Genomic DNA, 25890 nt, shown 5'->3' with positions numbered 1-25890 from the left:
TGTAGCATCATGTGTAGCAACATGTGTAGCATCATGCGTAGCATCATGTGTAGCAACATGTGTAGCAACATTTGTAGCATCATGTGTAGCAACATGTGTAGCATCATGTGTAGCAACATGTGTAGCAACATGTGTAGCATCATTTGTAGCAACATGTGTAGCAACATGTGTGGCAACATGTGTAGCATCATGTGTAGCAACGTGTAGTATCATGTGTAGCATCATTTGTAGCATCATGTGTAGCAACATGTGTATCAACATGTGTAGCAACATGTGTAGCATCATTTGTAGCATCATGTGTAGCAACATGTGTAGCATCATTTGTAGCATCATGTGTAGCAACATGTGTAGCAACATGTGTAGCATCATGCGTAGCATCATGTGTTACAACATGTGTAGCGTCCTTACTACTGTGTAAATGGATTCTAGTGTTTTGCCACGCTGCCCCGTGTTTAGAGGACTCACTATGTCTCTTCTTTTTTGTGTAGCATTCTCAAAAGTCACAATCCTTCCAGGAAATGAGATGAGTGCGGGTGTTTGTCATGACCAACAACGATGAGGAGGAGGAAGAAGAGGCGGACCCGGGCCATTTGGCTGGTCAGTGAGGCCGTAGTGGCCTCACCCAGATGCCTGGGGGGTCCTGGAAAGGAGGATCCAGCTTTTGCATTGTGTTTCCATTCCCTCCCCTCTTCACTCGTTCACCTACACGGTTCCACTTCTCTCAATGTGAACTTTGCTTCGGAAGCACGTGTTTTACCAGCCAAGTAAAAATGGTTTCGTTGGTTAAAAATTGTACTTTTCTCTGTTCTGCTGAGGATGAGATGTGCTTCGTAAACAGGGTAAAGACGGCGCTGTTGGAGTCACGTGGGAAAGACTTTTGCTGCCGCCGGCTTGTAACTATACTCGCCTCGGAACAGCCCAAATGGAGCGGCTGTTTGGCTGAATGACTCTCTCATGTATCAGTAACACCAAATACTCACCATCCGACACGCGTCTTCTAACAAACGCTCCATTGTGATTTAACATTGTCAAGCTGGATGCTGTTAAATGTGATAGTGAGTTACTTTCAGGGTTAAGTGATTGTAAAATGTCTTCTAGTGATAGCTTCGATCCCACCGTACAAGTACCACACAGCTTCAGCTAGCTAGCACCTCCTCTGACCGGGGCTGTAGCGGTTTCTCTCTCTCAGCAGGTGTCAAAGTTCATAGCAGAGGTCAAAGCGAAGGTAGACACGCGTCACGACTGAGTTGACATGGCCTTAAAACTTGAACATGTGGTTTCTGCAGCCCTCGGCTCGGCGTCGCCTCGCTTCTGTTGACCCACACGGCCTCCGGCCTGGAACCGGACGGCAGTATTAGATGAAGTGCAAAACTAATGTGGTTTTTTTTTTCTCCCCCAATTGTATCCGGCCAATTACCCCACTCTTCCGAGCCGTCCCGGTCTCTGCTCCACCCCCTCTGCTGATCCGGGGAGGGCTGCAGACTACCACATGCCTCCTCCTATACATGTGGAGTCACCAGCTGCTGCTTTTCACCTGACAGTGAGGAGTTTCACCAGGGGGGGACGTAGCACATGGGAGGATTACGCTATTCTCCCCCCAGTTTCCCCTCCCCCCTGACCAGAGGAGGCGCTAGTGCAGCGACCAGGACACACACCCACATCCCACCCGCAGACACGGCCAATTGTGTGTGTAGGGACGCCCGACCAAGCCGGAGGCAACACGGGGATTTGAACCGGTGACCCCCCGTGTTGGTAGGCAACAGAGTAGGCCGCTACGCCACCCAGGCGCCCCCCCCCCCCCCCGATGTGTATATGTAACACTGTTTTGTAAGCACACTGTTTTCCTCAGACACCGTAGGCAGGAGTAGCTTTGCGATTTCCAAGCGTTTTTACCACGGCGGCCTCAGGAAGTGACTTCCCGGCACCTTGACGACGCTGCGCTGCGCTGCGCTGAGTGATGACCGGGCCCCCGGGTCAGCGGTTTCACTGTCCGCCTGATGGGCCGCTGTGGCGGCCAGCCTCTGTGTGTTGTCTTTCGTTGTTTTTTTCTCACGTTTGCTTTTATTTATGAGATGATCGTTCGCCAGTCTGGGAGGTTGGACGTGGGTTGTTACCGCGTACTCCTGTCCTACTTTACCTCCGCGGTTGCACTACACCAGTGTTTCTCAACCCAGTCCTCCAGGACCCCCGAATCCTGCATGTTTTCTCTGTAACCCTGAATAGGGACCTGTTTGTAGTTATTCAACCAATCAGCAATGCATTTTGTCAGACGTTGCACACCTTGCATAATTAAGTGCTGCGAGATGATTGGTCGAGTAGGTACAAGCAGGGCTACCTATGCAGGGTTACAATGAAAACCTGCAGGATAGGGGGTCCTTGAGGACCGGGTTGAGAAACACTGGGCTACACGACCTGGCCTTCGACAACCTGCCGCGCGTCATCGCAACGCTGCCGTCTGGCACGTCCGACCCCATCCGGGCACCGCGTCTTTCGGCAAAGTCCGTTTTCCGTAAGCCATTACAGCCGATGATTGGAGATCTTCTGAATAAGAAAACAAAACTAGCTGACGTGATTTGTGTGGAACATATCGGTGGGAGCACGCGTGCGTAAGGAGCTAGAATGTGATTGACCCCGGCGTTGAAATGAAGTACTTCCAGGTTAACACTGAACTGTTCTTTTATTGTCTGTGCCCTCGCCTTTCAATGTTATTTTGAGAGACATTTTAGAATAAAATCATATCAAAAGGGGTTCAGAGTGTCTGCTTTAGGAGCGGGGGGGAATTCTCTCCATGACTCATGTCACCGCCTCACACACGGCGGCAGAGCGAGAAGACGAGGCCGGAGCAACGTCCATTTACAGCTGGATCCATGTTGTTTCTCTGTGGATACATCTGTGGCGTGCTTCTGTACACGTTGCCGTTCCCCCCGAGTGGAGATTCATGTCTTGGGATTGATCTCGGCTGGTCACTAATCTGTACTTACTGCTACCACCACTACTACTACTACCACTTTCGGCTGCTCCCGTTAGGGGGCGCCACAGCAGCTCATCTGTTTCCATCTCTTCCTGTCCTCTGCATCTTCCTCTGTCACACCAGCCACCTGCATGTCCTCCCTCACCACATCCATAAACCTCCTCTTTGGCCTTCCTCTTCTCCTCTTCCCTGGCAGCTCCATATTCAGCATCCTTCTCCCAATATCCCCAGCATCTCTCCTCCACACATGTCCACACCATCTCAATCTCCCCTCTCTTGCTTTGTCTCCAAACCGTCCAACCTGAGCTGTCCCTCTAATATACTCGTTCCTAATCCTGTCCTTCTTCATCACTCCCAGTGAAAATCTTATCATCTTCATCTCTGTCACCTCCAGCTCCACCTCCTGTCTTTTCATCAGTACCGCTGTCTCCAAACCATATAACATAGCTGGTCTCACCACCATCTTGTAAACCTTCCCTTTAACTCTTGCTGGTACCCTTCTGTCACACATCACTCCTGACACTCTTCTCCACCCACTCCACCCTGCCTGCACTCTCTTCTTCACCTCTCTCCTGCACTCCCCGTTACTTTGGACAGTCGACCCCAAGTATTTAAACTCATCCACCTTCACCACCTCTACTCCTTGCATCCTCACCATTCCACTGTCCTCCCTCTCATTCACACATAGATATTCCGTCTTGCCCCTACTGACTTTCATTGCTCTTCTCTCCAGTGCATACCTCCACCTCTCCAGGCTCTCCTCCACCTGCACCCTACTCTCACTACAGATCACAATGTCATGCGCGAACATCATAGTCCACTAATCTGTAGTTTGCTTGTGCAGATTTTGAATACCACATTGTGTCAGGACTCACATTGTGAAGCCAACACACTGGATGAAAGCTACTAGAAAATGGCCCATTCATAAATGATTGGATGCAATCGCCTGCACGTATCTCAAAGGACAGCACTTTGACAGTGCTGGCTCTCTGATTGCTTATAGAACTGTGCCACTTTGTGGGGAGAGATTTTATTACATTTATCATTTGGAATAGAACTTCATGGGAGACAGACATTAAAAACATCTAGGAAATATAAGCATACATGGAAAACAATCGTTTATTAACATTCTGTTGCTCAGCTGAAACAATCTGCAAATTATGGGGTAGTCCAGCCTTGGGGGTCGTCACGGGTCGTCCTCTGTGTGGAGTTTGCATGTTCTCCCCGTGTGTGCGTGGGTTTCCTCCGGGGGCTCCGGTTTCCTCCCACAGTCCAAACACATGTAGGTCAGGTGGATCAGTGTGTGTGTGTGTGTGTGTGTGTGTGTGTGTGTGTGTGTGTGTGTGTGTGTGTGTGTGTGTGTGTGTGTGTGTGTGTGTGTGTGTGTGTGTGTGTGTGTGTGATGGCCTGGCGGCCTGTCCAGGGTGTCTCCCCGCCTGCTGCCCAGTCACTGCTGGCATAGGCTCCAGCATCCCCACGACCCTGAGAGCAGGACCAGCGGGTTGGATGATGGATGGTGCCAGAAGTGGGATGGTGAGACCGTGAGGCCATCGGAAGCGCGTGCACCCAGAGGCGTGAGGGAGCCGATATGGAGAAGGGCGGGGACGCGCTTCCCGAAGGAGGGGGCCGGGGGGGGTACCGTAACGACTAGACTCGCTAGCCGGGTCGGACCCTTTAGTTGACTGGTTAGCACCTTCGCCCCGGTTTCGCGTCCCGGCTGCGGCGGATTCCCGGCTGCTCCTGAACTCGCCACAATGTTTTACATAGGAAGCAAAACATGACGCACGCGCGCACACACGCACGCGCGCACGCGCGCGCGCGCACACACAAGACTGAAGTAGACTAAATCACATCACCTGGATTAACCTGGAAGGCGTATCTGATAGGAAAAGCAGGACATCTTTTGTTAATTCATTGCAAAATAACAACGTAACTGGTTATGTTCTTGCCCGGTGCGGGATTCGATACGCTGTATATAGCACCACAAGGCGACGTCACTAACCGCTCGGCTAAAGGGCCAGACCCGTTAGCTAAATAGGGGCTAACATGACTTATAACTACTAATAAGACACGTTAGCCCCTAGCTAGCTAACGGGTCTGACCCTTTAGCCGAGCGGTTAGTGGCGTCGCCATGTGGTGCGGTATACCCGTTTCGAATCCCGCACCGGGCAACAAAATAACCGGTTACAATAACAATAATAATTATAATAACAATAATACTCTTTAATGTTCTGTGGCGGACGAGTGTATGATTCACATTGTAGCCACTGCTTGTCTCCTCTATATCAGACACAGGGTTACCCTCACTACAGCACTAGGTAACAAATAACGGACCCTTAATCGATCCCGCCATAAAGGGGTTGCGGTGTTGCGGTTTAATCCGCTGAGATGAGGAACAACAAAGAGAATTACAAAATGTCAACGTGAAAGCGGACACGGCGTTACACAGTTCAGAGCCCGCCATGGCATGTGGGTTATAACCGCGTGCTATTGATACCAGCACCGAGTCTGCTGGACCGATTCGTTAAGTTTAATCTTTTTCTGATCGATATTTTTAATAAACGTGCGCGCGGGAGCGTAGCGAGTTGCGATGCCATTTGTGGACCGACGCTTTCGCCACGGATTAACAGTTTAAACTCCCTCCGGGCCGCTTTGTTCGGACGGGGCGTTTCGGTTCTGTTCGGGTTTTTAAACCCACCACGGGCTCCGTGTCGACGCACTACCGAGGCGAGGTTGACTCGTCCCCCCCATACATGCGGAACTATAGTAAACTCTATGAGACCGGAAGTGCGTGTGTTTTGTGCAACGCAAGCCGGAAGCCGTTCTGAAGTCACATTGAAGACGAAAGTCCCGGTCACAACAACAATATCAGGTAAAGTTGTGTATGGGAGATTTGTGAATAGTCTTGTTTGATTCTGCAAAAAGAAGTTAACCGTTGTCGTAAAGATAAAGCCATGGCTTTTTCACCCCCCCCCAAAAAAACTACACAAAACAGCCGTAGGTAAAGACGGAAGCTGCTGCGCCGCTAACCTAGCTAGGCTAACCTACCTAGGCTAACCCAGCTAGGTTAGCCTAGCTGGGTTAGCCTAGCGCTAGGTTAGCCTAGCTAGAGCCGGTGAGCCGGTGCCCTCGCTGTTTCTCCGGCCGAGTCAGGTCGGGGTGTATTGGGATGGATGGATGGATGGATGGATGGATGGATGGATGGATAATTCTCCAGCTCTTCCGTCCCGGTGCAAATCACAACCCGAATCTTGTTTGTTTGTTGGGGTTTGTTAGCTACCGCGTCTAACCGGTAGGCTGTTGGTGGTTGCTGACCTACTACAGCGCAAGTGTTTTTTGTTTTGGTCTTTTAGTTTCCAGTATGTTCATTAGTAGCTACATCGTAATGATGGGTGACCATTTTGATAAACCACATTTTCAGTGAATATGTTGTAGTCTCGGGGTCTTTTTTTAGCGCAAATATTAATATGTGATTAACTAACCTTTACCGTCCCTAGAATGTGCGAGGACAGGTGTACGTGTTAAAATGGACTGACCCTATAGGCCTTAAGCTCATCCCCGACGAACTGGTCAGTGGTATAACTGATAGCATGTGCTGGCATACCAGACCGTTAGTGTGTGTTAGTATTTCCCTGCCTTAGTCTTTGGAGACTGCTGAGGCTGCGTGAAACTGGAAAATGTAATGTACCATCCTACCTGTGGTGTACTACAAAATTCTTGAGAGGGAACATTTAATATGACTTGCTGTGGTGTAGGTTGATTGCTGTCCATTCATGTTTGAATACATAGAGTTCACTTGCCTGCAAATAGAACCTGACTGAAGAGTGAGGGCTGGTTATTCCTCCACACGACTGTACTTAAGATTTGATTTGGAAGATGCTCCCCCTGGGAAAACGGGTTAGGTCGTTGTGGAGATGTGGCTGAAGCTAATGTCACATATTTCATCAAAGCCCACAGGAAAGGGACCAGCGACGTACATCCCGATGACTTTATTTGGATGATCGGAGACCTGAGAATGTTTATTTCAAGGGTCGGTCCTCGTCTCACGCTGCTTTGCCGAGTGACTGGTAAGTTTGATCAAATATGTATGGATCTCTATTCACTGTTCTCTGTCAGTGTTGGAGTTGACATGGTTGTGTTGTTCTTATTCCCAGCTAAACTTCACAGTGGATCTGTACAATCTGCCGGTGCTGCTTACTGCCCCTCTTTAAAAGGCAAACTCGGATGTTACTCAACTGCAGCAAACAACACCTCACCTCCACGATGGGTCCAACTTGAGCCAGAACTGGAAGAGGCCCTTGTGCCTCGTAAACTGTCAGTAAGCCCATTGGAGAGCTGGCTCTCTCTGCGTTACTCCCTCCCTCCTCTTGCGGAGGCTCCACAGCCCCTCAGTGAAGTAGAGTTGCTGGAGGAGAAGGTATTGCCACCATTTTCTGTCCCTCTTTTGGAGGATGGGGAGAGCTCATCAACACCAGTACCCCTTAGTTGTAAGAATGTTCTGAAGATCAGAAGGCGGAAGATGAACAGGCACAAGTACAGGAAGCTGATGAAACGGACGAAATTCCTTAGAAAGAGGGTGCTTGAAGGCAGGGGAAAAAAGAAGCAGGTGAGTTTGCCCTCTGTAAAGGGGGAAGTGTGCCGTGGAATGAATAATATACACAGTGAGTCAGATGTGATTCCTTGTCGCCGATAGTATTTTTTTCTTTTGACTCTCCCAGCTTGTAGAAGCTATGAGAAGCTGCAGCTTTTCTGCTATGGACACATTGATTTTCATTTCAGGGGGAAGTGATAGTGATTAATTTAAAAACATAGCTATAACTACTCATAATTGATTAATCATAGTCTTTTTACCAAAGTCCTGACCTCAATTTGTGAAGACATATATTTTGAAAACTTGGTTGTTATTATATCATAAAAGTTGAAAACGTAATTACAGCATGAGCTCTGAAAATCACAAGATCTTTTTGGATATGGACTTCTACCAACAGATTAATGTATGGGTATGACTATGGCACACGACAGTGTTCGGACTGAGCAGTCCAGCAATGATATCTGTTTTTGTCTTGTACAGAAGCGATTTGAGAAAGATATGAAGAGGATTTGGAGGCGGGCCGGACTGAAGAAACCTCCTGAGGGATGGAGTGTGCCTAAGCTCTTCATTAAACAATACGGAAACAGAAAGGACTGAGCAGTATTTACACAGTTGCTGCTGTCTCTCACAACACATTTATACCTCCCTTACCCGGGACTGCTGTGCGACACACCAGGCACTGCTTTTTCCCACCTCGGAGTCAACACACGGTCTCCATTCTGCTCTTCGATGATGACACATTTTTCATTGATGAGGACAAATATTAAGTTAACATGGTCAAATAAAATATCTCTGTCATGTCTAAGACGTGTTGTTCAGTCATTTCATTTTGCGTAAGTTGTTTCCACATTTAAGAATGATATTGATAATAATAATGGATTACTTTTATAAATTCATTCATTCACTATCCAAACCGCTTATCCTTACTCAGGGTCACGGGGATGCTGGAGCCTATCCCAGCAGTCATTAGAGGACGGGGGGGAGACGCCCTGGACAGGCCGCCAGACCCTCACAGGGCCAACACACACACATTTATAAAGCACATTTATGTTGATACCCAAAGAGCTTCACGGTGAAGGGGGTAACTCACTTCAACCACCACCAATGTGCGGCACCACCTGGGTGATGCACGGCAGCCATGTCTCACCAGAACGCTCACCACACATCAGCCTGGGGTGGAGAGGGAGGAAGCATTGAGGCAGTTAAGCTGGGGGATGATTAGGTGGCCAGATGGAGAGAACCAGGTTGGGAATTTTTGCCAGGACACTGGGGAACCCCCCCCCCCACTCTTTGCAGTAAGTGCAGTGGGATTTTATATGACCACAGTGAGTCGGGACCTCAGTTTAGCATCTCATCCGAAGAACCGATTCATTTGATGTGAATTTGCATTTCCTTATTTAAGCTGTGGTTGGCAGTATTGTGCGTAACCTTTCTATGTTCATCCTTGGAAACAAGATTACACAACCGTCATAGTTCATGTTGCTACAAAGACAAACGATCACGTTGGATTTCTCAGTTACGAACACTGCTGCCAAAATGCCATTGTGTAAGTAAGTTGCTGTTCACCAAAATGTCTTTAGAATGCCGTGTTTGTATTGTACTTCACAAGTCACTTTGGTTTCTACACCTGTAAGAAGCATAATCATCCACCGTGACGGTGTCCCCCATCAAGTACAGATGGCCCTAACCGGCCTCTAGGTTCAAGTTGTTCTGGAAGACTAGTTTGCACTGACGGGTAGGGGTGGAAATCTTTTAAAGAAGCGTTTAGCACACATTTGGAAAATCGTGTGTTCGTGATATAGATTTGAACACTTTCCCTGTTATGTGAGAACTAAAAACAACTTGGTTTAGCGTGAAGTTAGCACGGTTGGTGGTTTGAGTTTTGCTGCTGACGATGTTAAATGGCTTGCGTTGAGTGGCAGTGCTGCAGTATATAAGTATCCCTTAAGGCTGCAGAGCGGCCTTAAGGGATGTTTATATACTGCAGTATATAAATATCCCTTAAGGCTGCAGAGCGGCCTCCTCCAGTTTAGCCGTTGATAAAGGAAAGCGATGCAGCACATACTATGTGGGCCAGATGTGGCCCGCATAGTATGTGCTGCAACCCAAGTCAGGCCCGGTTCATTACTTTTGGGCCACGTGTGGCCCACACAACAGTTGCCAGTGAGCCGTAACTGGGCCCTAAGTACCAAAAGTGCCCCAGATGAGGCCCAGATGTGTCTGCTATCTGGGTAGAGTTCTCAATAGAACGACCAAGACGGTCATTATGACCGTTTTGGGCTTTTCAAAGCTTAATAACTTTGTGTGTGTGTGTGTGTGGGGGGGGGGGATTCTCCCAAAAACCGATATACTTGCATTAAAATGAGTTACGACAAGATCTACCTAAAACGACCGTGAGCGGTCAACATGACCGTTCGTAATTTGCGCGTGATGGTGCGCGCCGTGTCAGTAGTTATGACGCGTGTTGGTGGCGTCACTTCCTTCGTCGAGTTCGTCGCTCTGTCCCAGCAACACACTAGCGCCCTCCAGTGCCGAGAAGTGGTCTAAACTTGATGTGTGACGATGTCCGGCATGTCCGGTTGCAGACGCACCATGACCAGTGTTTACAGGCGCTGGACGGCGGCCATTTTAAATTGTTTGGAAAACAGTAATTAAAGTTGTTAAAATGTGAATTTTGGCGTGCGTTAGTTTCATAACAGACACGCTAGCACGCGCGTAATGCATTAATGCCTCAATCGGGCGTGTTTATCCCGACAGAATATATTGTAAAGCGACTTTGAGTGTTAAAAAAGCGCTACATAAGCTCAATGCATCATTAATATAGAGTTTGAAAGCCGGCGGTCATTTTGACCGCCCGTGGTCGTTTAGGTGGGAGTGAGGTCCCGGGCGTCCGGCGTTAAACCGCTTCCAGACGACTCGTCCAGCAGCTGGTAGTGTAGCGCAGGGCAGTGTTTCTCAACCGGGGGTCCGCGGACCCCTAGTGGTCCGTGGTGTAATTGCAAGGGGTCCGTGAAAATAAAATATCTTTAAAAAAAAGATCCTATGACATTTATAGAAGTAGGATTATTTTACTCAAATGTGACTGAGACCTTTATCTAGCTAAACTATAAAGGGTAACAGGACTTTTTTCTCTAATTACATCTGTTTCACAAGTGTAATTTATTGTATTTTAATAGATCTCGCTCCCGTTTGCATTGTTAAAAGTTACTGCATAAAAATTCTGTTGTTACATATATCTGAAAGTTACTGAATACATATTCTGTTTTGTTACATATATCTGAAAGTTACTGAATACATATTCTGTTTTGTTACATATATCTGAAAGTTACTGAATACATATTCTGTGTTGTTACATATATCTGAAAGTTACTGAATACATGTTCTGTTTTGTTACACATATCTGAAAGTTACTGAATACATATTCTGTTGTTACATATATCTGAAAGTTACTGAATACATATTCTGTTTTGTTACATATATCTGAAAGTTACTGAATACATGTTCTGTTTTGTTACATATATCTGAAAGTTACTGAATACATATTCTGTTTTGTTACATATATCTGAAAGTTACTGAATACATATTCTGTTTTGTTACATATATCTGAAAGTTACTGAATACATATTCTGTGTTGTTACATATATCTGAAAGTTACTGAATACATGTTCTGTTTTGTTACATATATCTGAAAGTTACTGAATACATATTCTGTTTTGTTACATATATCTGAAAGTTACTGAATACATGTTCTGTTTTGTTACACATATCTGAAAGTTACTGAATACATATTCTGTTTTGTTACATATATCTGAAAGTTACTGAATACATATTCTGTTTTGTTACATATATCTGAAAGTTACTGAATACATATTCTGTGTTGTTACATATATCTGAAAGTTACTGAATACATGTTCTGTTTTGTTACACATATCTGAAAGTTACTGAATACATATTCTGTTTTGCTACATATATCTGAAAGTTACTGAATACATGTTCTGTTTTGTTACATATATCTGAAAGTTACTGAATACATATTCTGTTGTTACATATATCTGAAAGTTACTGAATACATATTCTGTTTTGTTACATATATCTGAAAGTTACTGAATACATGTTCTGTTTTGTTACACATATCTGAAAGTTACTGAATACATATTCTGTTTTGTTACATATATCTGAAAGTTACTGAATACATATTCTGTTTTGTTACATATATCTGAAAGTTACTGAATACATATTCTGTTGTTACATATATCTGAAAGTTACTGAATACATATTCTGTTTTGTTACATATATCTGAAAGTTACTGAATACATCTTCTGTTTTGTTACACATATCTGAAAGTTACTGAATACATATTCTGTTTTGTTACATATATCTGAAAGTTACTGAATACATATTCTGTTTTGTTACATATATCTGAAAGTTACTGAATACATATTCTGTGTTGTTACATATATCTGAAAGTTACTGAATACATATTCTGTTTTGTTACATATATCTGAAAGTTACTGAATACATATTCTGTTTTGTTACATATATCTGAAAGTTACTGAATACATATTCTGTGTTGTTACATATATCTGAAAGTTACTGAATACATATTCTGTGTTGTTACATATATCTGAAAGTTACTGAATACATATTCTGTGTCGTTACATATATCTGAAAGTTACTGAATACATGTTCTGTTTTGTTACACATATCTGAAAGTTACTGAATACATATTCTGTTTTGTTACATATATCTGAAAGTTACTGAATACATATTCTGTTTTGTTACATATATCTGAAAGTTACTGAATACATATTCTGTTGTTACATATATCTGAAAGTTACTGAATACATATTCTGTTTTGTTACATATATCTGAAAGTTACTGAATACATCTTCTGTTTTGTTACACATATCTGAAAGTTACTGAATACATATTCTGTTTTGTTACATATATCTGAAAGTTACTGAATACATATTCTGTTTTGTTACATATATCTGAAAGTTACTGAATACATATTCTGTGTTGTTACATATATCTGAAAGTTACTGAATACATATTCTGTTTTGTTACATATATCTGAAAGTTACTGAATACATATTCTGTTTTGTTACATATATCTGAAAGTTACTGAATACATATTCTGTGTTGTTACATATATCTGAAAGTTACTGAATACATATTCTGTTTTGTTACATATATCTGAAAGTTACTGAATACATATTCTGTGTCGTTACATATATCTGAAAGTTGCTGAATACATATTCTGTTTTGTTACATATATCTGAAAGTTACTGAATACATATTCTGTTTTGTTACATATAACTGAAAGTTACTGCATAAGAATTCTGTTTTGTTAACTATATCTAAGCTACAATTGAAAGCTCTTATTTTTGCCCCAAAGAGTGAATAAATGCTATAATGCAATTTAAAATGCAGTTTCTACTGTTTCTACCAAATTGCAACCCCCCTCCCCCAAGATCAGGTGGAGGGGTCCTCAGGGTAGATCAAACATACGCAGGGGGTCCAGGACCCCAAAAAGGTGGAGAACCACTGGCGCAGGGAATAAAGATGGGAATGGGAGATATCTGACGAAGTGAGACGGGATTGGCCGGTGTGGGTTTGTGGGTCAGGTTTCGGGAGGAGGAGGAGGAGGAGGAGGAGACTGAACGGAACTTGTGTTGGTTGAGCGTCGTTCAGGTGATTTTTTCTCCTCCGCCCGGACCGCTGACGCGAACACGCGCTCTGCTGCTTTACCTGAGGAGCTTTGCAGACGGACGGACGGACGCACGCGCGACAGACGACATGCTGCTGCTTCAGAGTAAGTCCTCGCGGCCCGCCCGGCACGCGCCGCGCTTCTTGCTGCACAGAACTTTCTCCTCTTGCAAACTCCCGTCCGGGCCGTGCTGCACCGTCTCCACAGCACGAAAAACAGCCTCCTTGTTTTTGGACTGCACAAGTTAGCTGCGGTGTCGTGCGGTGATCGATAAAGTTTACCCGACAGGCATCTGGATCATTTTATTTGTTTGTTGTTTGTTTTGTTTTGTTTTGGTTGTTTTTGTTCTCAGTTTACAGTGTTAGAAGACTTAATGATACCTGTCAGACTGTAACGCCAACCTTGGCCCACTTTGGTCTAAGTTTGCTTTGCGTGTCCTATCTATCTGTTTATCTATCTGTCTGTTTATCTATCTGTCTGTTTATCTATCTATCTATCTATCTATCTATCTATCTATCTATCTATCTATCTATCTATCTATCTATCTATCTATCTATCTATCTATCTATCTATCTATCTATCTATCTATCTATCTATCTATCTATCCATCTATCTGTTTATCTATCTATCTGTTTATCTATCTGTCTGTTTATCTATCTATCTGTTTATCTATCTATCCGTCTATCTATCTATCTGTTTATCTATCTATCTATCTATCTATCTATCTATCTATCTATCTATCTATCTATCTATCTATCTATCTATCTATCTATCTATCTATCTATCTATCTATCTATCTATCTATCTATCTATCTATCTATCTATCTATCTATCTGTTTATCTATTTATCTGTTTATCTATCTATCTGTCTGTTTATCTATCTATCTGTTTATCTATCTATCTGTCTGTCTATCTATCTGTCTGTTTATCTATCTGTCTGTTTATCTATCTGTCTGTTTATCTATCTATCTGTTTATCTATATATCTGTTTATCTATCTATCTGTCTGTTTATCTATCTGTCTGTCTGTCTATCTATCTGTCTGTCTATCTATCTGTCTGTTTATCTATCTGTCTGTTTATCTATCTGTCTGTTTATCTATCTGTCTGTCTATCTATCTGTCTGTCTATCTATCTGTCTGTTTATCTATCTGTCTGTTTATCTATCTGTCTGTTTATCTATCTATCTGTTTATCTATCTATCTGTTTATCTATCTGTCTGTCTATCTATCTGTCTGTTTATCTATCTATCTGTCTGTCTATCTATCTGTCTGTCTATCTATCTGTCTGTTTATCTATCTGTCTGTTTATCTATCTGTCTGTTTATCTATCTGTCTGTTTATCTATCTATCTGTCTGTCTATCTATCTATCTATATCTATCTATCTATCTATCTATCTATCTATCTATCTATCTATCTATCTATCTATCTATCTATCTATCTATCTATCTATCTATCTATCTATCTGTCTGTCTGTCTGTCTGTCTGTCTGTCTGTCTGTCTGTCTGTCTGTCTGTCTGTCTGTCTGTCTGTCTGTCTGTCTGTCTGTCTGTCTGTCTATCTATCTATCTATCTATCTATCTATCTATCTATCTATCTATCTATCTATCTATCTATCTATCTATCTGTTTATCTGTCTGTGTCTTAACATACACACAGTGTACAGCAGCATTTTGTCTCGTTGGCTTGTTGGCTGTTGTATTTGTGCGTGTATGTGAGTATGTGTATGTGTGTGTCTGTATATGTGTGTATGTGTGTGTCTGTATATGTGTGTGTGTGTGTGTGTGTGTGTGTGTGTGTGTGTGTGTGTGTGTGTGTGTGTGTGTGTGTGTGTGTGTGTGTGTGTGTGTATGTGTGGGAACTCCTACATGGCTCTGGCCCAATGTGTTTCGAGTTAGCTGTGGGCTGAGTTGGGGAGTCAGCACAACACAACCCCACCACCACCACCACCAGTAGTCATTACGTGTGTGTGCGTGTGTGTGTGTGCGTGTGTGTGAGTAATGACTGTTTCACCATGAGGCCTGTTCAGACTCAGGATTAACAGGAATTACCGCGCCAAGTAGATTTACGGCAGATTGTGTTCATTAACGATCACCAACAGCCCCCAAAACAGAGTGGAAATGCTGATCGGGGGGAAACGAGCAGCAGAGCTGGAGTGGGGTAGGCTGAGCCTTGTAAAACACACAAATTAATTCAAGGCAGAGAGGCGCGGGCCAACTGCACACACAGCACACACATGTGTGAGGGGCGCACACTTTACCTGGGGCCGTCTCACTGAGAGGGACTTTAGTAAATCACCGCCACAACAGCTTTAATGTGGAACACTTTTGGCGTCCCCATGTTGGCAAACACCCACCTTAAATTCAGCAGTGTGGCTCTTAGGTGTTGCCCGGTGACGGAGTTACTAGAGGACGTCCCGTCAACCCAGAGACGGGACGGTACGTAAGCCTGGACTGCTGTTTCTGGTCAAATCAAATCAAATCAATGTTATTTGTATAGCCCAGTATCACAAATTACAAATGTGCCTCAGTGGGCTTAACAGCAACACAACATCCTGTCCTTAGACCCTCTCATCGGATAAGGAACACCTCCCCAAAAAAACCCTTTAACATGGAGAAAAACTTGGAAGAAACCTCAGGGAGAGCAGCAGAGGAGGATCTCTCTCCCAAGAAGGACAGCGTGCAATGGATGTTGTGTTCATGCAATTTACATAACACAACATTGAAAGAGGAGAACAGAATTATAATGGACACTAGAATTTATGAAGAACATGATGCACAGGATGCCAAGCAGTGTCCACGTGCCAACGGAGCAGTCCAGGACCCAAGCCACGTGACCAGCATCATCATGTACTAAGAAAAACTTAGGTGAGGAGAGGAAGAGCAGGCAGCATCCACATGGCGGCCACCATCACCACGGAGACCTGGGAGGAGAACCGACTGCACATGCATGCAAGAGAGACTCACATGACACCATTCAACCACAGAGAAAGAGAAAGGAGGAGACATCATTCAGAGAGAGAGAAAAGACATGTGAGAGAAGAGAACAGTTTGCAATAGTCGTTAGCCATAATCAATTAAGTCATCAATTCGTCATAATCTATACTCGATAATCTGGTGGGCAGAAGAGTGGTTGGTAAATTCATTGAGACAGAAAACCAACCCGCCATCCAGTCCAGGTTGTGAAGCACTCAACTTAAAGGCAGCTAATTGTAAACTAAGGCAAAAAGATGAGTTTTAAGTTTGGATTTAAAGACTCAACAGACTCTGATGGTCTGATGGCAGCAGGCCGGTTATTCCACAACAATGGAGCCCGATAGGAAAAGGCCCTGCCACCAGCTGACTTCTTTTTAACTTTGGGTACACACAGGAGCCCTGTATTTTGAGAACGAAGTGCTCGAGATGGCATGTAAGGTTTAAGGAGCTCAGACAGGTAGGATGGAGCAAGCCCATTTAGGATTTTATAAGTCAGCAGGAGCACCTTGTATTCTGATCTAACATGGATAGGAAGCCAATGAAGGGAGGCAAGAATTGGTGTAATATGGTCAAATTTCCTAGTTTTAGTTAGGATTCTGGCAGCAGCAGCATTCTGAACCATCTGAAGACTTGTAGTACTAGAATGTGGCAGACCTGAGAACAGAACATTACAGTAATCAAGTCTGGATGAAACAAATGCATGTGTTAGAGTCTCTGCATCAACCATGGACAGGAAAGACCGAGTTTTAGCTATGTTGCGTAAGTGAAAAAAGGCAGTCTTGGTGATTTCTTTAATGTGCTTATCAGAGGAAAGGCTGGGATCAAACGTAACACCAAGATTTTTGGCTGCCACACTTTGTGAAACCACAGAGTTGTCGATTCTTGTCGTTACTTGATCAAATTGGTGTCTGTGTCTAGCAGGGCCAATGACCAGCATCTTGGTTTTATCTGAATTTAAAAGCAGAAAGTTAAGTGGCATCCAGTTTTTCACAGTAGCCAAGCAGGCCTCTAAGTTAGTGATTTGAGTATGATCATCAGCCCTTATAGGCACATACAGCTGAGTATCATCAGCATAGCAATGGAAATTTATTCCGTAACTGCGTATAATTTGGCCAAGAGGTGAAATGTAAAGAGAGAAAAGTAGAGGGCCAAGTATTGAGCCCTGTGGCACACCATATTTAATGTCAGAAAATGTTGATATAATATTATTATAGCAGACACAATGTGTTCTTCCAGATAAGTAGGACTTGAGCCAAGAGAGAGCTAAGCCAGAGACACCAAAATTACAATTTAATCTGTCTAATAGTATACCGTGATCAATGGTGTCAAAGGCTGCACTGAGGTCCAGTAGTAGAAGCACAGAAGTGGAATCAGAGTCGATAGCCAGTAGAAGATCATTTACCACGCTGGTCAGAGCAGTTTCAGTGGAGTGACGGGGCCTGAAAGCCGACTGAAAAGGTTCATATAGATGGTTTTCTTTTATATGGGTCAAAAGTTGTTGAAACACAACTCTCTCTAGTACTTAAGAAAAGAATGGAAGATTAGAGACTGGTCGATAGTTATTAAGAGACCCTGGATCAAGGTGCGTTTTTTTAAGTAGAGGTTTAACCACAGCTGTCTTAAAACTGCTGGGAACAATGCCAGTAGTAAGAGATAAATTAACGATGTCTAGCGTTGTAGGTCCAAGAAAAGGCCAGAGGTCTTTAAAAAGTTTTGCTGGTAAGGGATCAAATAGGCAAGCAGTTGGTTTAGAAGCTGACACGAACTTAGTCAAAGTATCAAGAGAGATAGTCTCAAAAGCTGTAATAACTGGAACTGTCAGTGACTCATTGTGTAGATATAAATTTAGTATGACAGGATCTGCAGGAGTAGATGGAGTTGAAGAACTAATTTTGTTTAATATCTCATCAACCTTATTGCAGAAAACATCTAGAAATTCATGGGCTGTGAATGGTGAGCAGCTAATAGATGACTGCTTTTTAGTAAGTTTAGATACAGTGTCAAAGAGAAATCTGGGGTTATGTTTATTGATATCTATTAAGTGAGAGAGATACGATGTTTTTGCAGTAGATAAAGCACGCTTGTATTTCAGTAAACACTCATGCCACGATAGGTAAAAAACTTCCAATTTTGATTTTCGCCATTTACGTTCCAGTCTCCTGCAGGTCCGCTTAAGAGCACGTGTCTTATCATTAAACCAGGGTGTAGGCCTCTTTAGTCACCTAGCTCTGGTAGTGAGAGGTGCAACTGAATGGAGGAGACTGGAGAGGGCCACATTTAAGTCACTAGTGAGATTTTCAACAGAGTCAGTTACCACAGTGAAAGGAGCCAAGACTTCAGGCAGCTGCTTTACACTCATTCTCAGCCTCTGTAGATATTCATGATTGGTGATTCTTTTTCTTTTTTAATAAATGTTCTGGGGGGGGGGAGGGGGGGGAGCAGCTCACAGCCTAATAAAATGCAACCTCGGGTGTAAATATAGCTGTGCTAGAGTCAATATTCCTTCTAGACGGGCTGTTCCCCTCAAGTGAAGCCTGTCTCTGACTGTGTCTTTGTGTGCCGAGTGGAATCTGTGCCTGGGTAGCCCCCCCCCCCCGTGCCTGGGTAGCCCCCCCCCGTGCCTGGGTAGTCCCCCCCCCCTGTATTTGTGAAGGGGTTCTGAGGAAGTAAACTTTGCATCCTGTCATCTTGACTCACTGCAACAGGGCACGACAGGCGCACACTTAGTGTGCTTCTGGTCGTTTTAACTGTACTGGCCGGGTCTTACTGTGTCTTTCCCAACACCAGGATTCACAATAGGGATTTATTTGGTAGGTCACTTGGAAAATGTCCGTCAATAAGCATTGTAATTCAGTAGCACATGTGTTAGATCAGCCTCCTGACTCATCGCCCGCTGTGTCTAGAGACGAGAGAAAATTACAGAGTCTGGACGACGTTGTTTTCCCTTTCTGCCAGACGGTTTAATCCGTCGTCCGGACCCCTTCCAAAGTTTCCAGTACGGTCGCCCCTGTGACAGTGTCGTTCTGGAAACCCAGACAGCAAAACTGCTGTGGCCCGGACCCGGTCCACACCCGGCACTATCATCCGGCCCACATACCGTGTGGAATGATGGCACGTGGGCGGTCCGCTCCTGTTTGCCAGATCTGGGCCAGAACCAAGCCATAGCAATGCTGCATGTGCCACATATTTGCCAAAGGTGGCCCATATTTGTTGTGTGATATTTGGGCCATATTCACCATTTACCACACGGGCCACTTCAGGGTCACATCCAGACCACATGTTGCCCAGAGCACCGCGTCTTTGCCAGAAAAGGCCCACATGTGATTTGGCATATTTGGGCCATATTTGCTATTATACATGTGGGCCACTTCAGGTTCACATCCATTTTGTCAGGGCCAGAAAAGACCAGCAGTGCCGCATCACTGCCTGAAGTGGCCCACATCCGGATGCTGCGTGGAAACGGCCTCGTTGCATTACTCGTATCCTGGTGCGGACTTAAAACCAGGTTTTTCTTTGACAGATTGTTGTGCGTTACGTGCAGTTACACAAAGCATAACATACTGGCACGGTTAAACGTGGTGTGGTTCGGCAGCCGAGGCGTGTCCGATGAGACCGTCTTCAGATCACGGCCTGTAAACACTGCAGCTGCCGTGCAGACCTGCATGCTGCACACTCCGCTACTCCGGCTGTCGTACCAGAATCAGCTGTGAGCGGGCAGAGACCGTGTTCCCTAGCAGGAGGACGGGGGTCCGGGACCCCTGGAAGCCCACCCTCAGCGGTTTCCCCTCTTTGTGAATGCGGTGGGAGAATCTCTGTTGGGTTTTGTGACAGGTGGCCTTCATCGTCACCGGCACACCTGAGTGTAGCCTGAACCATCCAGACTGAAGGTTTCCCCTTTCTGTTTTCCCGCTCGAGGGACCGGACTTTTCCCGGTGGCACGCTCGCTATTCCCATCCATCTGCCCCTTAAGTGCTATTCGGTCTGCTGTTTGCTTAATGGCCGGCAGGGAAGCGTGCTGCCAAGGCCCACAGAGTCTGCTTTCATCCGGGCTGCACCGGGCCCGGCGGCAGGAAGAGCCGCTGTGCCGTTTCAGTCTCGTCAAGTCGTCTGCAGGCACAGCGCCCCGTGTGCCAGCCCAGAGGTGTGCCCACATACCCCAAATCCAGACAAACAAGGCTGTAAGACCAGCCTCAGGACTTGATTAAGAGTCGATTACTTCACCACAGTGTGGGTATTCAGCTCTTCTTCTCGAGACTTCCGGACTCTTGCCTTCTGCCGGCCGGTCCAGAATGAGCAGGTCTTCGGTGAACGGATGAGGACATTTGTTGGTCTGTCAGCTGCTTGTATCCACAGCGGCGTACGAGGCATCCCGCGATGGACACATACCACAACATAGGGTGCTACATAGTAATCTTACCAAAGCAGTACTCTATCAAGCAGTAGTAGTACTACTAGTAGTAGTACACTTGTTACATAGTCATAGTAATCATAGCATAGTACTCTATGAAGGAGGGGTAGTCGTAGTAGTAGTAGTAGTGGTGGTAGTCTAATGTTTGGTACATAGTAATCATATCATAGTAGTACGCTATGAAGTACTAGAGTACTACACTTGTTACATAGTCATAGTAATCCTATCATAGTAGTTTCTATGGAGTAGTGGTAGTAGTAGTAGTAGTAGTGGTAGTCTTATGTTTTTCTACATAATAATAATATCATAGTAGTACTCTATGATATACCCTAGTAGTACTCTAGTAATAGTAGCAGTAGCAGTAATAGTAGTTGTAGTAGTGTATTTGCTACATAGTAATCATATCATAGTAGCACTGTATGAAGTATTCTATTAGTACTCTAGTAATAGTAGTAGTAGTAGTAGTAGTAGTAGTAGTGTATTTGCTACATAGTAATCATATCATAGTAGTACTGTATGAAGTATTCTAGTAGTACTCTAGTAATAGTAGTAGTAGTAGTAGTAGTAGTGTATTTGCTACATAGTAATCATATCATAGTAGTACTCTATGATGTACCCTAGTAGTACTCTAGTAATAGTAGCAGTAATAGTAGTAGTAGTAGTGTATTTGCTACATAGTAATCATATCATAGTAGTACTGTATGAAGTATTCTAGTAGTACTCTAGTAATAGTAGTAGTAGTAGTAGTGTATTTGCTACATAGTAATCATATCATAGTAGTACTGTATGAAGTATTCTAGTAGTACTCTAGTAATAGTAGTAGTAGTAGTAGTAGTAGTAGTAGTGTATTTGCTACATAGTAATCATATCATGGCCAAGACTGCATGTCAGGGTGAGTGCATTAAGTGTGCCTCCACCCCCAGAGGTGGACAATAACAAAGTCAAGCTGCAGAATAGTACACCATTATTACCACAACACAGTACATCATTATTACCACAACACAATACATCATTATTACCACAACACAATACATCATTATTACCACAACACAATACATCATTATTACCACAACAACACAATACATCATTATTACCACAACACAATACATCATTATTACCACAACAACACAATACATCATTATTACCACAACACAATACATCATTATTACCACAACACAATACATCATTTTTACCACAACACAATACATCATTATTACCACAACATCATTATTACCACAACACAATACATCATTATTACCACAACACAATACATCATTATTACCACAACACAATACATCATTATTACCACAAAACAGTTAAATGAGCAAATGATGCCACGAGCAGAAAAATTAATTGCAAATGAAAAAGGCCTGAACAGTAGACGCCAATCATGATGGTGTAATGATGGTGATGGTGAGTAATGATGGTGATGGTGTGTAATGATGGTGATGGTGTGTAATGATGGTGATGGTGTGTAATGCTGGTGATGGTGTGTAATGATGGTGATGGTGTGTAATGATGGTGATGGTGTAATGCTGGTGATGGTGTGTAATGATGGTGACGATGGTGTAATGCTGGTGATGGTGTGTAATGCTGGTGATGGTGTAATGGTGGTGATGGTGTGTAATGCTGGTGATGGTGTAATAAGGGTGGTGATGGGGTGTAATGATGGTGATGGTGTGTAATGGTGGTGATGGTGTAATGGTGGTGATGGTGTGTAATGCTGGTGATGGTGTAATGCTGGTGATGGTGTAATAAGGGTGGTGATGGGGTGTAGTGCTGGTGATGGTGTGTAATGCTGGTGATGGTGTGTAATGATGGTGGTGATGGTGTGTAATGGTGGTGACGATGGTGTAATGCTGGTGATGGTGTAATAAGGGTGGTGATGGGGTGTAGTGCCCGTGCTGAGCAGACCTCTAACAACACTCCATGTGTTTTCTCTGTTTCAGTGCTGGCTGCCGTCTTCCTGCCGGCCGGTAAGATGTTACACCTCCTCCGTCCTCCCACTTTACTAACTCACGGCTTGCTGCACCCAGCACCCGGGGTGTGGAGCTCTGTATTAACCCCGAGAGACTCGCACGTGTCTGCATGGTGGTGACGGAGGTCGTTTCTGGGGTTCTGTTACTGTTCTGGGCTCCTCCTTCAGTTTGTAGCAGGACTGCTGAGTCCAGCCCCTGACCGGGTGTCTTGTGTTGTTCTCGTGCCAGCGTGGGGCCAGAGCATCAGTAGCAGGCTGGGCATGGTGGTGGAGACCAAGAACGTCACCCTCCCGGCGGGGTCGCAGGCGGTGCTGCCCTGCCACAGCCCTCGCATGGTGTGGACCCGAGACCGTCTGAAGGACCGGCAGAGGGTGGTCCACTGGGATCTGACCCGCAGCAGCCCGGAGTACTCGGTGGAGCGGATCCTGGACATGTCCCCCGGAGCCAACCAGAGAGTCTACAACGGCTTCAACAAGGGCCGCATCTCCGTCCCCCAGTCGGCTTTCAGCGACGGCAACTTCTCCCTCGTCTTCAACAGTAAGACTCCTCCTTCCTCCACCTCATCTTCAGCAGTAAGACTCCTTCCTTCTCCCTCGTCTTCAGCAGTAAGACTCCTTCCTTCTCCCTCGTCTTCAACAGTAAGACTCCTTCCTCCACCTCGTCTTCAGCAGTAAGACTCCTTCCTTCTCCCTCGTCTTCAACAGTAAGACTCCTTCCTTCTCCCTCGTCTTCAACAGTAAGACTCCTTCCTTCTCCCTCGTCTTCAACAGTAAGACTCCTTCCTTCTCCCTCGTCTTCAACAGTAAGACTCCTTCCTTCTCCCTCGTCTTCAACAGTAAGACTCCTTCCTTCTCCCTCGTCTTCAGCAGTAAGACTCCTTCCTTCTCCCTCGTCTTCAACAGTAAGACTCCTTCCTTCTCCCTCGTCTTCAACAGTAAGACTCCTTCCTTCTCCCTCGTCTTCAACAGTAAGACTCCTTCCTTCTCCCTCGTCTTCAACAGTAAGACTCCTTCCTTCTCCCTCGTCTTCAACAGTAAGACTCCTTCCTTCTCCCTCGTCTTCAACAGTAAGACTCCTTCCTTCTCCCTCGTCTTCAACAGTAAGACTCCTTCCTTCTCCCTCGTCTTCAACAGTAAGACTCCTTCCTCCACCTCGTCTTCAGCAGTAAGACTCCTCCTTCCTCCACCTCGTCTTCAGCAGTAAGACTCCTTCCTTCTCCCTCGTCTTCAACAGTAAGACTCCTTCCTTCTCCCTCGTCTTCAACAGTAAGACTCCTTCCTTCTCCCTCGTCTTCAACAGTAAGACTCCTCCTTCCTCCACCTCGTCTTCAGCAGTAAGACTCCTTCCTTCTCCCTCGTCTTCAACAGTAAGACTCCTTCCTTCTCCCTCGTCTTCAACAGTAAGACTCCTCCTTCCTCCACCTCGCTTGCCAGACACTTTCAGCCGAGCCGTAGTAGAAATGCTCTTTCATTCATTCATTCATTCATCCATCCATTCATTCATTCATTCATTCATTCATTCATTCATTCATTCATCCATCCATCCATCCATCCATCCATTCATTCATTCATTCATTCATCCATCCATCCATCCATCTATCCATTCATTCATTCATCCATCCATCCATTCATTCATTCATTCATTCATTCATTCATTCATCCATCCATTCATCCATTCATTCATTCATTCATTCATCATTCGTTATTTGTGTTGGGGACAGGCGTTTAGTCAGTGACCCCCATTTCGTGCTTACTTAGACAAGCGGATGGAGGGGGCGTCTGTGTGACATGGCGGTCTGTTCCATTGCCTACCAACACAGGGATCGCCAGTTCGAATCCCCGTGTTACCGCCGGCTTGGTCGGGCGTCCCTACAGACACAATTGGCCGTGTCTATGTGTAGGAAGCCGGATGTGAGTATGGGTCCTGGCTGCACTAGCGCCTCCTCTGGTTGGTCAGAGCACCTGTTCGGGGGGGAGGGGGAACTGGGGGGAATAGCGTGATCCTCCCACGTGCTACGTCCCCCTGGTGAAACTCCTCACTGTCAGGTGAAAAGAAGCGGCTGGCGACTCCACATGTATGGGAGGAGGCATGTGGTGGTCTGCAGCCCTCCCCGGATCGGTAGAGGGGGTGGAGCAGAGACCGGGACGGCTGGGAAGAGTGGGGCGATTGGATGGATGGTGATGTCCATCGTCATGAGGACAGGACATGCCGGGTATTCTGCCGTTAGCGGCATTTGAGGCGGTGGTGAATTTAAGAAGCGGCGGCTAGCTTGTAGCGGGGCGGGGGGCGAGGGCGGAGGGTGAATTTAAGAAGCGGCGGCTAGCTTGTAGCGGGGCGGGGGGCGAGGGCGGAGGGTGAATTTAAGAAGCGGCGGCTAGCTTGTAGCGGGGCGGGGGGCGAGGGCGGAGGGTGAATTTAAGAAGCGGCGGCTAGCTTGTAGCGGGGTGGGGGGCGAGGGCGGAGGGTGAATTTAAGAAGCGGCGGCTAGCTTGTAGCGGGGCGGGGGGCGAGGGCGGAGGGTGAATTTAAGAAGCGGCGGCTAGCTTGTAGCGGGGCGGGGGGCGAGGGCGGAGGGTGAAACAATAGCGGTGGGTCTTTGTGCTCAGTATGAGTCAGATGGAAGGTAGAGGCCGAGCCTTCGCAGCAAGTTATTTTGAGACTTCTATGGAGCGTCATAATGTTTATAACAGCTCTCGCAGCCACCGGGTAAAACCCTTCCCCCCGGTCTTCAGATGAAGTCACCCCGCTCAGATTCCTCAGAGGACATTTCACCGTCTCCGTGTTGTGTTTTTTTTCCCGCTCAAGCCCATCACTTCTGCTCTGCCGCTGTTTGTCTTGTTCCCCGTGTACCTCTTATGTAAGTCTGGATGTAGGCCTGACCCTGGCGGGCCTGAGAAGCGGCCTGTAGTCCGGCTACATGGTTTCTGAATAGCGTCATGCTGGCCCGTTTGATTGGCAGGACCGTCCCCTACATTCATCTTTACTGTTCCCCGGAGAGCTCGCTCTCACTTTGTTTATTCCCTTCATCGCTTGACTGTTTTCTCATCACAGATGTGGTCCAAAATGACCGGGGCGTTTACACTTGCAACCTGCACCACCACTACTGCCAGATTCACCAGTCCATCCAGATCCAGCTCAACGTCACCAAGTCAGGTGAGGCCTCCCGGTCCAGCCGCTCCTCGGTGTCGTCCGACGGAAGTCGCCGTGTTTATTAGCCGCCCCTCAGCAGAACCTTCGGTAACCAATCGGCCTGTGTGT

At 45.5% G+C, this 25890-nt stretch overlaps 3 protein-coding genes across 4 annotated transcripts in view; all 3 read left to right on the top strand.

Annotated features, from left to right (window-relative positions):
- Positions 1-1376, top strand: part of LOC130108110 (rap1 GTPase-activating protein 1-like) — a 39094-nt gene extending 37718 nt beyond the window's left edge. The window contains 1 exon segment of the mRNA XM_056274956.1: positions 489-1376. The gene's annotated coding sequence lies outside the window, so the exon portion shown is untranslated.
- Positions 1377-5783: 4407 nt separating this feature from the next.
- On the top strand, positions 5784-8356 carry aurkaip1 (aurora kinase A interacting protein 1). 2 transcript variants are annotated; one of them, XM_056274834.1, is made up of 4 exons: positions 5784-5843; positions 6922-7038; positions 7126-7577; positions 8043-8356. In XM_056274834.1, the coding sequence occupies exons 2-4, from the start codon at positions 6969-6971 to the stop codon at positions 8157-8159; spliced, it is 639 nt and encodes a 212-aa protein (XP_056130809.1). In that variant the 5' UTR covers positions 5784-5843; positions 6922-6968; the 3' UTR covers positions 8160-8356. The 2 variants fall into 2 exon arrangements, with proteins under 2 accessions (XP_056130809.1, XP_056130810.1); XM_056274835.1 differs by having other exon boundaries at positions 5808-5843; positions 6929-7038.
- A 4867-nt stretch (positions 8357-13223) lies between these two features.
- Positions 13224-25890, top strand: part of LOC130107116 (matrix remodeling-associated protein 8-like) — a 32089-nt gene continuing 19422 nt past the window's right edge. Inside the window, exons 1-4 of the mRNA XM_056273531.1 lie at positions 13224-13377; positions 22603-22629; positions 22861-23169; positions 25684-25785. Coding sequence (XP_056129506.1) covers positions 13362-13377; positions 22603-22629; positions 22861-23169; positions 25684-25785 — 454 coding nt within the window. The 5' untranslated portion in view covers positions 13224-13361. The remainder of the gene's footprint in view (positions 13378-22602; positions 22630-22860; positions 23170-25683; positions 25786-25890) is intronic.

Source organism: Lampris incognitus, chromosome 2, assembly GCF_029633865.1.
Source record: "Lampris incognitus isolate fLamInc1 chromosome 2, fLamInc1.hap2, whole genome shotgun sequence".
Taxonomy (NCBI): Eukaryota; Metazoa; Chordata; class Actinopteri; order Lampriformes; family Lampridae; genus Lampris; species Lampris incognitus.
The sequence above is the reverse complement of the archived record's forward strand: the minus strand, read 5'-3'. Positions and strand labels throughout refer to the sequence as shown.